The sequence below is a fragment of the Rattus rattus genome, chromosome 5, assembly GCF_011064425.1.
Source record: "Rattus rattus isolate New Zealand chromosome 5, Rrattus_CSIRO_v1, whole genome shotgun sequence".
NCBI classification, from domain to species: Eukaryota; Metazoa; Chordata; class Mammalia; order Rodentia; family Muridae; genus Rattus; species Rattus rattus.
In genome coordinates, this window is record NC_046158.1 from 151,073,840 (window position 1) to 151,091,924 (window position 18,085).

The 18,085-nt window shown below is 46.9% G+C and overlaps 1 protein-coding gene across 1 annotated transcript in view; it reads right to left on the reverse strand.

Moving 5' to 3' along the window:
* Nucleotides 1-276: 276 nt before the first annotated feature.
* The window catches only part of Arfgef2 (ADP ribosylation factor guanine nucleotide exchange factor 2), an 83,984-nt gene continuing 66,175 nt past the window's right edge, over nucleotides 277-18,085 (reverse strand). The window contains exons 31-39 of the mRNA XM_032904773.1: nucleotides 17,136-17,271; nucleotides 15,840-15,978; nucleotides 15,677-15,731; nucleotides 13,044-13,158; nucleotides 9,736-9,866; nucleotides 5,133-5,301; nucleotides 3,537-3,675; nucleotides 1,646-1,763; nucleotides 277-846 (exon numbers count right to left, since the gene is read on the reverse strand). Coding sequence (XP_032760664.1) covers nucleotides 673-846; nucleotides 1,646-1,763; nucleotides 3,537-3,675; nucleotides 5,133-5,301; nucleotides 9,736-9,866; nucleotides 13,044-13,158; nucleotides 15,677-15,731; nucleotides 15,840-15,978; nucleotides 17,136-17,271 — 1,176 coding nt within the window. The 3' untranslated portion in view covers nucleotides 277-672. The remainder of the gene's footprint in view (nucleotides 847-1,645; nucleotides 1,764-3,536; nucleotides 3,676-5,132; nucleotides 5,302-9,735; nucleotides 9,867-13,043; nucleotides 13,159-15,676; nucleotides 15,732-15,839; nucleotides 15,979-17,135; nucleotides 17,272-18,085) is intronic.

Here is an 18,085-nt window from a genome sequence, read left to right on the forward strand (position 1 = left end):
CAGACTTTGTCTCCCCAAGATACTAAACCAGGGAGCCACGAGGCACTACGTTTTCTTTAAACCTTGCAAGCTCTTAAGTCTACTAAACTCTGCCTTTAATCAAATTTTTAATAATATAACTTTGTAAAACATTTCAGAAATCACTCAAACAACAACAAAACAAGACATAAGGAACACTCCCTCTTTCCCTACCTTTATCAAGGCTGACCTAAAACTGACACAAACATTCAAATTTCTCTAACACATTCAAACAACAAAACACCGAGCGCACTTAGGTGGCTGTTAGCGATTACAAGGAATTTTATTAATACTCTCTAATAAACACGAACCTATACAGCAATGCTCAGTGCTTCCCAGGAGAGTGACTTCCTCCGACAAATCATTTATGGCCAGTCTCAGAGGTCGGGAGGAAAGGGTGGCCCTCACCACAACAGATCTGACAGTTCAGTCAGTGAAATGGAATGACGGTTGGAACAGACTCCCCACCCACCCAGTTACTGGTGTGTGATGGTTATCCGTGACACCTTGAGCCTCTGCTGGGGACTGTGACAAGGCCAGTGTTCAGGCTACTGGTCTCTCCAGTTCCAAACCCCAACATGGCAGGCAGCTCCTCGTTCCACAGCTGGGACGGCATGGCGGGTATTCTACAGAACCACAGCAGTGGCCATGGTGCTACCATGCTGTCGATGCCGCTGGCACTTGCGATGGCTCTTCTGGAACCCATATCTTATACACCAGGCCTATTCGCAGGAAGAACTTTCGCAGAACTGCTCGGAGCTCCGGGATCAGGTCAAACTGCATCATCTCACACAGGTAGGGGTAGTACACTGACGCGTGGGCTTTGAACTTGCAGGGGGGCAGAGAGCCAAGTTAGCCATGCAGCGCCTTCCTTTCTGCACCAGTTTCCCAGATGTGTCCTAAACTGCGACACCCTGGAGCACTGCCGCTGCCTTTCCTTGCTATGGAAACTGGGTGTATGGTACAGAACTGAAACGGAAAGACTGCAAGTTCCTGGCTAGGCTGGGCTCAAAGCAAGACTCATGCAAACAGGCCTTGGGCATGGTCCCCAACACCACATAAAGTAAAATAAATATATCTGACAGTGCTGACGAAGTGGAGGCCAAAGGATCTGGTGATCTTCATTCAGATCACAGTAAGTCCTAGGCTAGCCTGGGCTATATGAGGCCCTGACACAAAACATCCACAAACAACCTCCCATTTTAATGATACTGAATTTCTTTTCATTATAAAAGTCTCGCTGTCCTCACAAGGCTTCTTTTTTCTTTTTTTTTTTTTTTTGGAGCTGGGGACTGAACCCAGGGCCTTGCTCTTGCTAGGCGAGCGCTCTACCACTGAGCTAAATCCCCAACCCCACAAGGCTTCTTTCATTCTTTAAAGAGAGCTCCTACTCTATGCCACCACTGCATGGTCTCAAGCCTCTTTTCCTGTACTGAGACTATCAGCATTGTCCCCAAGTCACACACAGTCCACACTTTACGCCCTCTCAACTGGAGTTCTTGGGAAAAGCCCTTATCTGAAGGTACCCACTTTGCTAATGAACTGTCTCCAGCAGTCATCTTGAGTGGAAGGAAAGCGCCCCCACCCCGTGACCAGAGCCTAAGGAGGAGAAGAGTTCACTTCGTACCTTTTCATCGTTGATCTTGAGGGTTTTGGTTAGAAGGAGGAGGAGGAGGCTCGTCCAGGCTTCTCGATGGCTCTCAGAGTTCACAGTAATGAAATAGGCAAGTGCTTCGCTGCACACGCTAGAAGAGACAGGCGGGTCAAGACGGTGAATAGTTGGCACTTCACACCCAGTGGAGAGCCAGATTCCTTCAGAGCTCTACTGCATACCTACATTGGCTGTGCGGCCTGGGCACCAGGCCCCCACTCTGTGACATAGTGGCTCTGTCAGCCTGAAGCACAGTAAACACCCTCACTGCTACTGACGCCTTCCTCACTCCAGAGCCACGTCAAACTACTCCTAGATCTAAATGTTACACCGCACCCTGACTAGAGAAGCTAGGAGCCAGTGTGGGTGATTACCCTTTAGGCTTGAGTTAAGAAATGACCTGGCGGGGGGTTGGTGGGGGGGGGAGAGTTAGAGAAATGGCTCAGTGGTTAAGAGCACTGACTGTGTCCTGAGTTCAATTCCCAGCAACCACATGGTGGCTCACAACCATCTGTAATGGGATCTGATGCCCTCTTCTGGTGTGTCTGAGGACAGCTACAGTGTACTCATATACACTAAATAAATAAATCTTTTAAAAAAAATGACCTGGGTATGGGGAGAGAGAGGCAGGAGAATTGTGAGTTCAAGACCAGCCTAAGGTCATATATAGGGAGACTCTTGTCACAGGGAAGGGTGGAAAAGAACCATTTTCTTTTAATTAAATAATTCTTTCAGCCAAGACTATTTAGTGCTGGGTGTGGTTGTGCACGCATGTAATCTCAACACTTAGAAGACAGAGGCAGGAAACCAGGAGTTCAATGTCATCCTTGGCTTATGGTCAGTCTGAGGCCAGCCTGGGCTTCATGAGACCCTATCTCCAAAGACCGAACAGAAGTCTATTGTATCCTCCCTGTAGACAACTAGAAAGAGAAGGGATTGTAGCAGTGAAAAAGGAGGAAAGAGCTCCATTACTTTAGAGGACACATGAATACTGTCACCTATTTCTCCTCTCCCCTGTTTCTTGAGTGTGTGTGCATATAACGGTAGGAAATGAACCTCAAATGTCACATATGGTAGGCAAGTGCCCCAAGTGCTACTGTACTTTGTACCCAGCCCTCCTCCCCAAACGGCTGTTAATATTCCATTATAGAATACACCGACACTGATGTAGCGACCATTGAAACCACTTGACAGTTAAGATCACTGAACGGCACTGAGTGCTCCTGTGCCGTGCCCTCCTGCAGGGTCAGCGCTGTGGCTAATGTTCCAGAGGAGTGAAAGAAGGCCGGGCACTCAGAGTGTAGAGGTCAGCAGTAGAAATGCACAAGGCCAAATTCACACCCAAGCATCAAAGAAAAACACAAAACCTGAGGCTCCCCAGCCTTCTGGTGATGCCCAGGAAGTGGGTGGAAACTGGTAGCCTACTGCACTTGTGTGTGCTGATCCTGCTAACCCTACCATCCCCACTCTTCCTAGATAGAAGGAACGAAACGGTGACAGGGCTCATAGTCGCTCCTTGGGTCTCCACCCATGAGGGACCGTAACCTACCCTCCCTCAGTCTCAGGACTCAGAGATCAGCCCTAAGGAGGAGCTGGAGTGCAAAAGAGTAGCCTTGCCTACTCTCATGGGATTCTCCACTCTGAAAGAGACGAGGCAGCAGAAGGAGGCCGCCAGTCAGGGCTTGTTGCTGAGAAGCTATTTCTCACCTACTCTCTTGTATGTAGTCCTGGCTGGCCTGCAACTCAAAGAGACCCATTGCTTCTGCCTCCAAGTGCCAGCCTAAAAGGCGTGCGTCACCACACTGGCTCTCTCACTTTTTTCCATTCACAGAATTAGGATGCCGCAATAACAGGGAAACAATCTTACGTTAAAAGCCGCTGCTGTATTTCGCCCCAGGAATCCCTGCGGTTCTCATCAACGTACATTCTAAACAGGATCCTCAGGCAACAGGCCAAGCTGCTGGTTTCTTGTTTGAGGAGATTTGGTTTGGACTTGCCCTTGAAGCCTAGAGGTAAGGCAATCACGTCAGCAGTGTACATTAGCGTCCAGGACAGTGCTGGGAGGCAGAGGGTACAGCCATGACTGCAGACGACCTGTGCAGACAGCAGTTTTTCCAGGGCTGGGTGAGGCCATTAGTCTCATCTTAAGTCTCTCTTAAGAATGTTAGTGCTCAAGACGCTGGAGGGCTCGGCAGGTAAAGGCACTATGCAAGCCTGGAGACCTGAGTTAAATCCCCAGAATCCACACAAAGGTCGAAGGAGGGAACTGACTGCAGGAAGCTATCCTCTGACCTCCATGTCATGCATTCTCATGTCATGCACATACAATTTTTAAATTTAAAAAAGAATGCTAGCACTTTTTTTTAAAAGTTGATGGCTTTTTTTTATTTGCCTCCAAAGGACATATAAACACACAATTTAAAAAGAAAAAAAAGTATAAAAATCTTAATCAGCCAGAGATATGCCAAATATTTTGAACAAAAATCCCTACAGACAACAAAATCCCTACAACAAAACTTTCTCACAGGGAAAAGACATTCCAAGTGTGGTTTAAAACAGTGACTTAAACCAGGCATGGCAGTGTACACCTTTAATCCCAGCACTCAGGAGGCAGGTAGATCTCTAAGGTAGAGTCCAGCCTGGTCTACAGAGTGAGTTCTAGGACAGACAGAGCTACACAGAGAAACCCTGTGTGAAACAAACAAACAAACAAACAAACACCTCAGAATGAGGCATAGTGGCATACACCTATAATCCAAGTAATCATGAGGCTGAGACAGGGGGTCTACTGTGAGTTTTAGACTAGCCTGAGCTACCAGCAAGTTCTAGGTTAGCCAAGGTAGCAAAAATCAGTTTTGTTTCAACAAAACAAGGCATTTGGGGTTGGGGATTTAGCTCAGTAGTAGAGCGCTTGCCTAGGAAGCGCAAGGCCCTGGGTTCGGTCCCCAGCTCCAAAAAAAAAGAACCAAAAAAAAAAAAAAAAAAAAAAAACAAGGCATTTGGGGAGAAGGTTAAGGAACAGTAACAAAAGTCTGTGATGTGTCTCTACAAAGTTCAGAATAATTAAACTCCTATACTTTTCCCCTTTGGAAAAATAAATATTACATAAAAATATAAGTTAGAGAGATGGCTCAGTAGTTAAGAGCACTGGCTGGTTTTCCAGAGCACTCAGGTTCAGTCCCCCGCACACACACACACACACACACACACACACACACACACACACACACACACACACTCATATACAGAGGCTCAACGCTAATTAAAACTCCATTTCCCAGGGGTCCAGTCCCCTCTTCTAACCTCCTTGGACACCAGGCATGTAGGACACAGATATACATGCAGGCAAAACACTCACACCCACACAAAAGAAAAAATGAAATTAAAGCATATTAAAGTATCAGGATTCTCCGTAGGCTTTGGTGTTTCAGGGTGTGGCCAGTGTGGCCTGTCATGTGCTCACCAGCTCGCCAGAGGACAGTCCGCTGCTCATAGTTGGAGTTGAAGGCCTTGGAGAAGGAATGGGACTCCTGCAGGCAGTCCAGCAGCTTGAAGAGGTGCTGGGAAGACATGAACTTGTACATGCCCTGATTCTCCGTCTCAATGTGGATGTCTGCATCTAGTGTGTCTTGCTGGAGGGAAAGACAAGACGGCGAGTGAAGAGCTTAGTGGGGACCAGGGCATTCTGGTGGAAGGCAGACAAGGCATTCCAATTCTCCAGACCCGCCCACAGAACCGAGTCCACTCAGAGCCTGTCTCTGGCTGTGTGGTGCTGGGCTCGGTGCATGGCCCAAGTTCCCATGCTGTCAGTGTGTCTGTGGCATAAGCAGAGTACAGAAAGTACCTCACCACAGACAGCACTATGGGTGTCTTTTCAAATGTGTCAGCGTGACAGAGGCCTGGGTCCCAAGCATTACTGAATGGAGGGAAAGCCTAGCAAGTCCTCAGAACTCAGGTGACCTCAAGCATGACTGCTGTCAGCCCTGAAGGAAAAAAGCATCTAAACACATGTAAAGTGCTCCAAATTGTTAGTCAATGTAGAGCCTGAAATCTGAGACAAGTCCGAGATTTCTATATCTCGTGAGATTTCTAGGATTCCGCTGTGGTCTTCATAACTGGCTGAAGAGAGAAGACAGTAAATAGTCCTGAGTGGATCTGTAATTCTGGAGCAATCCCAGCTGATGCCATATGTGCACACACACACACCTGTCATCCCAGCTGAGACAGGATGTTTACAGCCCACATCAAGGCTAGCCTGGGCTACGCATAGAGCTCCAGGCCAGTCTGATCTGTACAGTGAGCCCCCATTTTATAAAGCTGATATTAAACTCCATATATGATCTATGTTGACAGGTAAATCTCGAAAGTGTATTGGGGGCTAAAATATTGAAAATATTGGAGGGATGGCATGCTCAGCTTCCAAAACAAATGCTAAAAGCTCCAGTAGTCAGGATAGTGTGGTGCTGGCACACAGGTAGATGCAGGTGAGTTAGACAGCATGGAGAAATTGCCCTTTTACTGATGGTAAACTGACTTCTAACACAAGTGCCAGGAAAACTCACCAGGGAAAGAAAAGATTGTATCCGACCTTGCTGAGGACATGTGACCATCACATGCCAGAGACAAAAGCCAACTGCCACCTTACACCATTAACAAGAACCATAAATACATGTAAAGATCTAAGAGTAAACCTTATATAAAGCTCCCCCACCTTGAGAATGGGTCTCTTTTACACAGCCCTGGCTGTCCTAGGACTCACTCAGTTGACCAGGCCAGCCTAGAATTCAGTGATACGACTGCCTCTGCCTCCCGTGTTGAGATTAGAAATGTGCACCACCATACCTGGCCACTTAAATAAACTTCTCAAAGAGGCGGGAAAGAGGGCTCGGTGGTTGAAGAGCACTGGCTGATCCCAGCACCCACACGGTGGCTCACAACTGGCTTTAACTCCAGTTCCAAGGGATCTGGTGCCCCCTTCTGGCCTCCTTGGGCACAGGCACGCATTAAGTACACAGAATTCAGGCAAAGCTCCCATACATAAAAGGAAAGAAGAAAGAAAGAAAGAAAGAAAGAAAGAAAGAAAGAAAGAAAGAAAGAAAGAAAGAAAGAAAAGAAAGAAAGAAAGAAAGAAAAGAAGGAAGGAAGGAAGGAAGGAAGGAAGGAAGGAAGGAAGGAAGGAAGGAAGGAAGGAAGGAAGGAAAGAAAGAGAAAGAAAAGCCCACAAAACCTCCTAACACATAGTTCTACACTTCTGTGCACCGGTTACTGCACTGGGGCTGGAAAGGAAGGCGGACTGGACAACGAACCCACAAAACCCAACCAAACACAACTGTAAGCCTAAATCTTTGTGAACTTGAACTGGAAAATGTTTTCGTAAGTCTGGCATCAAAACCACAAAGGACAGAGAAAACTGGTGACCCTGGACCTCTTCTCCTTCTGATGTGTTTCAAAGACTATCAGGAACCTGAAAGGTGTGGTGCACACACTTTTAGTCCCAGCCCTCAGAGGCAGAGGCAGGCAGATCTCTGTGGGTTCGAAGCCAGCCTGGTCTACAGAGTGAGTTCTAGGACAGCCAGGGCTACACAGAGAAAGCCTGTCCAAAAAATATTAAAAGAAAGGAGCTGAAAATGGGCATAGAAAGGGAGAGAAGAGTTTCTCTAGTAAGGAACAAGCATGTGCTGTGTTCATGTGACGATCTTAACGGTAAAGCAGTAATTAAAACGGTGAGGAAGAAAAAGACAAGACATGGAAGTAGAGGAATTTATTGAGTGGGGAGGAAAAAGCCAACAGTGGGAGTGGGGAGGGACCGGAGAGGGTGACAGCTGCACAGAGTGTAACAAGTGAAAACGCGTGGGGACAGAAGTGACAGCCACTGGAGGGCGCTGCAGACTCGAACCCCACATGATGGGAGTGTGCACCTGTGTTGCCACTTTTTCAAACTTTGTAAACTTAAACACATAATCATCACGTGATCAAGCCATTCAGCTCGTACGATCTACCCAAGAAACACGCTCATTAAAGAACTGATATAACGGGCTGGAGAGATGGCTCAGAGGTTAAGGGCACTGACTGCTCTTCCAGAGGTCCTGAGTTCAATCCCCAGCAACCACATGGTGGCTCACAACCATCTGTAATGAGATCTGATGCCCTCTTCTGGCCTGTGGGTGTAAAACACTCTGGTAAAACACTGTATATATAATAAATCTTTAAAAAAAAAAAAAAAAAAAAGAACTGATATAACAAGGCTGGAGAGATGGCTCAGCAGTTAAGAGCACTGGCTGCTCTTCCAGAGGACCTGAGTTCAATTCCCAGCAACCATACGTTTGTAATGGGATCTCTGTCTCTCTGTCTCTCTCTCTGTCTCTCTCTCTGTCTCTCTCTCTGTCTCTCTTCCTAAGATAGGACTTCTTCTCTGTGTAGCCCTGCCTGTCCTGGAACTCACTCTATAGACCACGCTGGTGTCACACTCACACAGATCCACATGCCTCTGCCTCCCAAGTACAGGGATTAAAGGTTGGGGTCAGGGTACATTTTTCTTTTTTAATGAGTAAGAGTATTGCTGAGTAGTGGCTTGATTCAGTTTCTGGAGTGTTGAGGTTATCAGAAGCCCTGACCTTCAGATATATAATCCTGCTATACCCAGTATTAGCCATAATGGCCAGAGAAGCAACTGTGCTATGGAATGGCCAAGGCAGGATGTTAAGTCACCCACATGTAAAAGAAATACCGTTCTGTGTAATACAAATAAACCCAAACATTCTGCTAGGTCAATGGACTCACGCTATATAAATAAGATGCTCTGAACAGGCAAATCCAGAGATAGAAAGTTGATGAGTAACTCTCAGGGTCAGGAAAGGGGGAACTGCTGATGGCCACAGTGTTGTTCTCAGAAGGGGTTAACACATTCTCAAATGACACTAGCAGTGTCTGCACACCCTTATAAGAACAAATGACTAAACTGCACAGTTAGCAAAAATGAAAGCACACCTGAACCCCAGCACTCAGGAGACAGAGGCAGGTGGATCTCTGAGTTGGAGGTCAGCCTGGTCTACAGAGTGAGCTCCAGAACATCCAGGGCTACACAGAGAATCCTGTCTGGAAAACCAAAAACAAAAAAACCAAAAAGAAGACAGAAAATGGACAGATTTGAACACGCAAATGTATTAAAGTCAGCAGTAATTATCCACTTTGACAACAGCAGGGTTGAGGCAGGGGTGTGGCTGTTAGAGGTTTCTGGTTGACCGCAGCCCCTCGTTCAGAGCACACTAGCCTCTGAGGGGCCACAGCACATGTATGGAGCTCAGTGGGGAGCTGGCCCTGGGGCCAAACTCTGGTTGGCAGGCTCAGCAGCAGACGCTCACCCACTGAGCCGCATGCAGCACTGGCTTCAGGGCGCTCTACATGCATATTGCCCCCTCACAGTTTGTTCTGTTTTCTTTTTATCCTCTGGCTTGATTTTTCTGTTTGTGATTTTTGAAAGAAGGCCTCATGTAGCTCAGGCTAGCCTCAAACTGGCCGTGTAGCCAAATCTGTGGCCTTGGGCTTATGTTCCCTGCTTCCACCTCCCGACTACTGGGATTGCCAGCGTGCCTCACTATACCAGGCTTGCTCTCCTCACATGTGTTGTTTTAAAAAAGTTCTCACTCTGTAGCCCAGGAAGGCCTTGAACTCATGGCACATCTCTGACCTTAGCCTACTGAGTTCTGACATCTCAGGCATGTGCCCTCACCCGGCTTCCCTAGTTATGGATGGAGAAGTGGTACAGAGACAGTACAAAGTCAGCCCTGGATAAATAACACACTCCCTAGCACCAAGGGAGGGGTGGCATCTGAACGGTGTTGTAGCTCAGGAATCGCAGACCTTTGACTTTCAGTGTTCTGTCTCTGTGGCATATGCTGTTTCCTGGTGCCCAATCTCCAGTGACCCACACAATGCTTCTAAAGGTGAGGTTGGGTAGAGCCCAGGACGACGGGCAGGGACTGACCATCTGTGCTGGTTCCAACAATGCTGCTGCTCACGGCCTCCCACAGACAAGACTGCTCCAGCCCAGGCCCTGGGGTGTTTACCTGGGCAGCAACCATGTGCTCTGCATCCTCCTTTTTGCTGGTCGCAGGGTAGAACACGATGTTGTCAATGGTCTGTATCAGCTCCAGCTGAACCACACACTTGATGAGAAGGCTGGCCAGCAGTTTCTGATCTACATCAGATGATAAAGATTAACCTGACGATGACTTGGCACTCTTCCCTGAGCTCCTGTGTACCCAGCACTTCTTGGTGTAGGGGAGAAGGGGGGCATGGGCATGGATGAAAACCCTACCTCCCAGTCCTGAGCACTGGAGACACTAGCTAAGACCTAAGAGTGACACCCGCAGGCGGAGGAGCATCAGGGTTGAACTGCAATTTAAATAAAATGCCAGGAAATGTCTGTCCAAAATACGGTTATGAAACAACAAAAGGAGAGAAAGAAAGAAAGAAAAGGGGATGAGGAAAGAGGGGAATTACAGAAAATTGGAAAGGAAGGAAGGAAGCTGCGAAGGTCTGCAGGAGAGTTAACTGTGCAGATCGTGGGTCATCAGCAAGTTTCACTGTCAGCCACAGCTCTCGGGCACACAGTGTGGACGGCATCCTTGCAGCAGGTGAGCAGGGTGCTGAAGCCAGCCAGCCAGCCAGCCAGCCGGCCTCTGTGAGCAGGCTCCCCTCAGCTTGGGCGGGAGGTGGGAGAGGGGAGCTCTTCTAAGTTCTTAGTTTCTGAGCCACTGTTTTTCTAGTGGTGCCTTCTGCATGTCCTATTTCTCTACACCTACTCTTTAGGGGACTTGCACCCATGAGGGTCTGGATTTGATTCGCACCCCTGGAGAGGGTATGAGGAGGTACTCTGTGGGGTGGTGAAGCTTTCATTGGTCACAGTTCTTTATCCTGCCTTCCCTGTTCACATCCACAATGACATCTGTAACTGAAGACTGACTCCGTCTACCCCTGTGTCTCCAGCTCCAGGGCTTTAGGAAACTCAAGTGCCAGCTGATTTGTGATCCACTATGGTAAAGTGAAAGACTTTCTCCCAGTGCACGAGAGAGAACTAAGATGGTGGGGGAGTTCGACAGTCAGCTCTAGGGACAGGAAAAGAGAAAGCAGCTGTGTTCTATCTTTAAACATGGGTGCAACAGTCCACAAGCACAGAACAATCCTCTATGCAGAATGTTTCCACTTTTGAGGGGTTGAGGATTCAGTTCTGTGCTAGAATGTTTTCCTGGCATGAGAATTCATTGGTTCAGTCTCCAGCAGCACCTAGAAGAGTGTTTGTTGTTGAATGTATGAGTGTTTTGCCTGCACGTGTGTCTGTCCCATATGGTCAGAGGACACCAGGACTGGAGTCATGCAGAACTGAGAACCACTCAGGTCCTCTATGAGAGCAGCCAGTGCTCTTAACTGCTGAGTCATCTCTCCAGCCCCCAAATGAATTCTAACTCTGAAATTAGCCGGGAGTGATGGCACACTTCTAATTCCAGCACTTGGGAAGCACAGGCAGACGGAACTCTGTGAGATCCAAGTCATCCTGATCTAAAGAGCGAGCTCCAGGACAGCCAGGACTACAGAGAGAGGCCTTGTCTCAAACACACACACAAACATCCACACTACATAGCCAGAGTTCGGTGGCCCTTTCACTCTGGAGGCTGAGGCAGAATGGGGCGACTGCAGTTTCAGGCCAGCTGGACTTAAAAAGAAATTGTATAAAGACGTGGGGCTTGGAAGCGAGGTAAGGTTAGGAAGGCAGGAGAAAGAAGTGTTGGCTGGAGGCCCAGCAGTAGCTCCGGTCCAAAATGCCTCTCCAGATGACATCTAGCTGCTGCCCTGAGTATTCTACTGGAAGGGATTTATACCTGACCCTGCCCAACTAATGACCTAGCTAGGGTGATGGAAATCAGACACCCTTCTCCCCGAATGCAGAGGGACTGGCAGATTCCAAAGGACAGTACCTCAGTCCCAGGAGCCTTTTAATGGATTTCAAGGTGACTTTTACTCCTTCAGAAGGTAGCAGTGGTCACCCTCCGCTTTACCCTACAGTGCTGGGACTGTTCTGAAGACAAAGGATGGGGCTCCCTTCAGACAGAACACAACACTTGGACGTTCTGACTCCTCCATCTGCCGAAAGCGCGTGCGTGTGGCCTGTCTACTACACATTGGTAAATTATGGCACCTGTCATTCAAATCAAAGTGGCTTCTTCAAAGGCCAGTAGAAGAATGAATGACAGTGCCTGGCACATCACATCACAGGGTCTGACAGTGCAGCCCAGGATGGCCTGGAACTGGCTGTACAGATCAGGGGAAAGGCATCAGACCCAGAAATCCACCTGCTAGGAATAAGGCATCATCATCGTGCTCTACGCCAAGGCCAGTTCTTTTTTTTCAAAGATTTGTTTATTTCATGTGTGTGGGTGTGATGTCTACATGTAAGTCTGCATACCAGAAGAAGGAACTGGATCCCATGGGACTGATTATAGATGGGTGTGGACCACCTTGTTGGTGCTGGGAATCTAGGATCTCTGAAGAGTGGCCAGTGCTCTTAACTACTGAGCCATCTTTCCAGTCCACATCCAGTTCTTAAAGCTACTTTTCAGAAAGTGAGAGTAGAACTCTCCATGAGCAACATTAAGAGATAAACCAGAGAAATAGCTAGGACTGGTTTGCAGAGCACCCACAGCCCCAGGTGGGTGTGACAGACGCACAGTGGGCTCTCGTGCACATGGAAAAAGGTTCCAGTCAATCAATGTAAAACAGAAAATCATTCCGAAGACATATGATTTTATTGAGATATTTCCAAAGATGATGCAAACAGATGTAACCCTAACAGGTGGCAATTTGGAAACATCTGTCCAAATATCAAACCCTCTACATACTCCCACCCCAGTGCTAGTTAATTTCTAGGAATTTTCTAACTAATGACGTGTAATAAACTATGTCATGAAGAACAGTACCCAAGGGTGAGAGTCATAAACTAAGTGTCCATCATTAAGACCCATTTAAACAAAGATGCGTCTGTTGGACAGCAGGCAACAGTGTGAAAGGATGTGTAACCTTCATGTATCGATGGCTAACGATGCACTGAGTGACAAGCGGGTAGTGCACACTATCCCATAACTGGCATAAAGGAGAGGGGCGTGTGTGTGCTGGTGCGTTTGTGAATTGTGTATATGCATGCATTTGCAGGCGCATGGATGAAGTGACTTCAGAGAGAGCCTGGCACACTGTGGCACAGGAGAGAGAAGCGGGGAGGAAGATGTATCCGGCTGGCAGCTCTGTGATTTCCAATACGTGAGACACATAACTGTGCTGTCAACTAAAATAATGAGAATGCACCCAGAGCAAAAGGTCTTACGTGCATACGGCGCTCCCTTCCAGCTGTCGTCCGTGGGGTTAGACAGCTGGCTCTGTCCTCTCTCCGAGGCGTTTCTGTCTATGCTGCTTAAAGACTGGCGGTCCAGGTCCACGTCCTAATGCAAACCAGACAAGAATGACAATGTTTACTGCTCTTCTGCGTCCAGTGCAGATGCTACGCTCAACATCAGGGCTCCATATTAAATTCAGTTAAAATTTCACATTCTCCTATTCAAACATTTCTCTACACATTACAGAGATGAGTGTGGCAGATTTCTTTCCTTTCTTCTCTCTCTTTCTGTCTTTCTTTCTACCTCCCCGACCCCAAACAGGGTTTCTCTGTGTTCTCTCAAGATGGCTTTGGCTGTCTTAGAACTCACTGTAGAGCAGGCTGGCCTCGAACTCATGAGATCCACCTGCCCTTGCCTCCTGAGCGCTGTGATTAAAGGTGTGCGCCATCACCACCAGGCCTGAGTGTAACAGATAAAAATTAGGTCAAGTTCAAAATCAAATCAGCAATGTTGTAGCTGGTTTTTTTTCTTCTTCTACTGATATTAAAATGAAAACGTAAAAAACAATTTAAAAAAGTGTTGGGTTCCCTCTGGAACAAGATGAAGAACTCTCAGCTCCTTCAGCGCCACGTCTCCCTGGACGCCCTGCCTTGATGATAATGGACTGAACCTCTGAACCTGTGAGCCAACCTTAATTAAATGCTGTCTTTTCTAAGAAAAAAGGAAAGGCTGACAAGACGGCACAGCAGGTAAATAAAGGTGCCTGCTGCTGGGCCTCATGCCCCAAATCTTATCCCTAGGACCCACGTGATGGAAACAAAGAACTTACTCCACAAGTGTACCAAAGCAGGCATATTCTCATTCTCTCTGTCTGTCTCTGTCTGTCTCTCTGTCTCTGTCTCTCTGTCTCTGTCTCTCTCTCTCTCACACACACACACACACACACACACACACACACACACACACACACACACACACAGAATTAAGAAAGAAGAAAAAAATGGGGGCTGGAGAGATGGCTCAGAGGTTAAGAGTACTGGCTGCTCTTCCAGAGGTCATGAGTTCAATTCCCAGCAACCACATGGTGACTCACAACCATCTGTAATGAGATCTGGTGCCCTCTTCTGGCTTGCATGTGTACATGCAGGTGGAACGCTGTATACATAATAAATAAAATCTTACAAAAAAAAAAAAAAAAAAAAAAAAAGAAAATGTTTATTAGGGTTTGGGAGACAAGGTTCCCACTCTGTAGTCCTGGCTGTCATAATCACTCCGTAGATCAGGCTGGGCTTGAACTTCCAGAGATCCATTTGCCCTTGCCGCCTGAGTGCTAGGAAGTGAGTACTAAAGGCGAGTACCACCTTACTCAAGCAAAACCAGAAGATGTTTAAATACCTTGCTTTACTTTCCATGGCTCAGTAGATAAAAGCACTTGCCACTATGTATGATGACCTAAGGTCATCCCTGGATCCGACATGGTGATGCCTAGAACCAACTCCTCTAGCTGTCTTCTGACCTACACCATACACACACACACACACACACACACACACACACACACACACACACACACACGCACGCACGCTTGCACACATGCTCGCACACACTCGCACATCACAACACATACACACCACAGATATGTACACATACCACACACACCATACACACACAATACATACACACCCCACACCCCCACACTCCCACACACACACCACACATGCACACACACCATACATACCACACACACATCACACACATGCACACAATTTTCAAAAACTTCAAGAATAAAAATAGAATAAATTTTGACTTTACCCATCTTCAAGTTTAAGCCTTAAATTTTTTTTTTTTTTAGATTTATTTATTTATTACATATAAGTACACTGTAGCTGTCTCCAGACACACCAGAAGAGGGCATCAGATCCCATTACAGATGGTTGTGAGCCACCATGTGATTGCTGGGAATTGAACTTAGGACCTCTGGAAGAGCAGTCAGTGCTCTTAATCACTGAACCACCTTTATAGCCCGGCCCCAAATTCTTTTTATTTTGTTTTGTTTTGTTTTGAGACAGGCTAACTTTGACTGTCCTGAAACTTGTTCTACAGACAAGGCTGGCCTTGAACTCATAGAAACCCACCTACCTCTGCCTTCTGAGTGCTGGGATTAAAGGTATGCTACTACTGCCCACAGGAGACTATTTTAAAAAACGCTTTCTGTACTTTGTGGGAAATGATAAAAGCCTATTAATTCTCTTGGGGCACAGAGGCTCACTATGTATTCCCTGGCCGGCCTAGATCTCAGAGATCTAAGTGCTGGGAGCAAAGATGTGCTTCCATCACACCCAGCAGGCACATTAATTTTAGATTAAGTAAACTCTTTCATTCCCATAATAAAGCTTCAAAACATACAGGATGACTGATGTTTTAATTACATTCTTATTTGCTTATTTTATGTATTGGGGTGGGGCAGGAGGCGGCCTGGTGCCTGTGGGGGTCAACTTCCCTCTCTCCACCATGTGGGTCTAGAGTACTGGGCTGGGTGGCAACCCCTTTACCCACTGAGCCGTCTTCCGAGCCTAGGCTGATGCGCATTATTGAGGTAGGAGAAGAGAATAAAGGAACCTACCAGATGTCTATCTGACAACTCCTCCTCCATCCCCGCAGGTCTCCACGTCAGCAAACTTAAAGGAACAGGAGAGAAAACGGAGATCAGAGTTCACTGCACCAGGGAGTCTGGCAGTATACAGCCCCTGGTCGCACGGCCACACCTCACACGCCTCAGCACTTACACATGTGGGATGGTGGTTCTGAAAATATCCAACATGCAATTGCAGGTTTCATCCCAGACAGCAGGGCTGAACTTCTCTCCATTGGATATCACTAGGTTCTCTAAGCAATTCGTACCCGAGCGGGCCAACTGCTCGTTATCTGCAAGAGTCAACCGCGTCTGTTAAACTTGACCTGGTGTCCTGATACCAAGCAAACACACCCCGTCTGCGGGCCACGGTCTCTATCTGACGCTGTGAGGCGGGGGTCGCAGCTGGAGTCCGTAAGCTTTAATGAGGCCAGGCTATGAAGAGTCAACTGTTAGAGCGGAAGGACGCCATCCCAGGGGATCTCTTCTGGCCTTCGTGGACATCTGGTACACACATGGTGCACAGACACACAAGTAGAAAGAATACCCATGCACATACAATTAAAAAAAAACTTTTTTAAGAAGTACAATGATTCAGTCAGTTCTGCTGAGGGTAGGGGTATTTTGCTGCTCACACACAGGAAATGGCATAAGATGCATAAAAGTAGTGTTTCTGATTTAATCACTAACTACCTTAACAATTTTTGCTCTCAAAATAGTACAATTATTTGCTGCTTCCTTTAAAACTCAGTCATTTTTTGCCAGACGGGCACAGTGGCACACACCTTTGACCCCAGGCCCTGGGATGCAGAGGTAGGCGAGTCCCTGTGACTCTGAGGCCAGTCCAGTCTACAAATCAAGTCCAGTACAGCCAGGGCTACACAGAGAGAAAATGAAAAGGAGTCGCTTTTCAAAATAATCTTAACGGAATTTAACTTTGCCCTAGGCCAAAATGGGATCCAGGTCTGAGGGGGTCCCTGGTCTTTATCTGATACAAACTAACATGAACACACAACCACTCAAACACAATGTCCACCGATGATGAAGCTGGTAATAGTAACTCCAAAGACCTTTAAAAAGAGTTTATTACAAAAAATTACAAACACTAAACTTGCAAGAAGGGAATTACAGGAACAGCACATGGACACACGGAAGGATGGACAGACATGGGCTGGGAGGAGAAAAGGGAGGGGGAAAGTGAAGTCTAGACATAAAATAAATTAATTAAAAAACCTTGAAAGCACAGAAGTGTATCTCACTTTTTAAAACAAAAATGACAAAATCTATCTTTAAAATGTGCTTTATAAACCAACCTGGGAAGGAAGGGACTAGTGGATTAGATTGTATAGTGTCCCTTGGCACTGTATTTATACTTTGATAGACAGAAGCAGAGTCTCTCGTAAAGACTCTGTAAAAGGAAATGCTGCCTCTCCCCCCACTTAATGAATACCTTGCTTCACGCACCACTGCAGCTGTGCAAACACATCGGAGAGAAGCACTTCATGCAAAGCCTCGTAGAACTGGGTGAATACGTCACAAATAGCATACAGTGCGTGATTGCAGGTGGTCGTCATCCACTCTGATTTCTGAAAGGAAAAAAGACGAATCTTCAAAACCAACATCTCTGGGGTAAGATGGCTACTCTTGTAAGGGAGTGTGAGCAAATGTTTACGAAGATGTCCACCACCATGACATTCATACTCTGAAAACTGCACGTGTGTGTGATACCTGCACTGTGGACTCACAAGTGTTATAAACTGTCCCTTAAAATAAGCTGTGGAAATAAAGACAGCTGCATACAGGGCTAGAAAATGGCTGGGAGAGCACTTGCAGGCAATCACGAGAGCTGGAGTCTCAGATCCCACACCCTGTAACAAGCTTGTCATCCCAGGTTCCTGTCACCCATGTCTGTGACCTGTCACCCCTGTCTGTGGGAAGGGCTGAAGGCGATATAGTACTGGGGCTTGCCAAGTCGAGAAAATGGGAATCTCACATTCACCAGGAGGCCTGACTCAATGTAATAATGGAATATGAAAGAGGAGGTCACCCAACACCTTATCCTGGCCTATATGTGTGCACACACTCACACACACACACACATTCACACACACACATTCACACACACACATTCACACACACACTCATACATTCACACACACACATGCACATACACACACATACACATATACACACACACATATACACACACATTCACACACACATGCACACACACTCACACACACATATACACACACATTCACACATACATTCACACACACACAAACACATACACACATGTGCACACACACACACACTTTGTTGAAAAATGACTGCATAAAAGGACCAGAGAAATATAAAAATGTTTCCACAGTCACAGAAAAGGGAAGTGTCACTAAACAG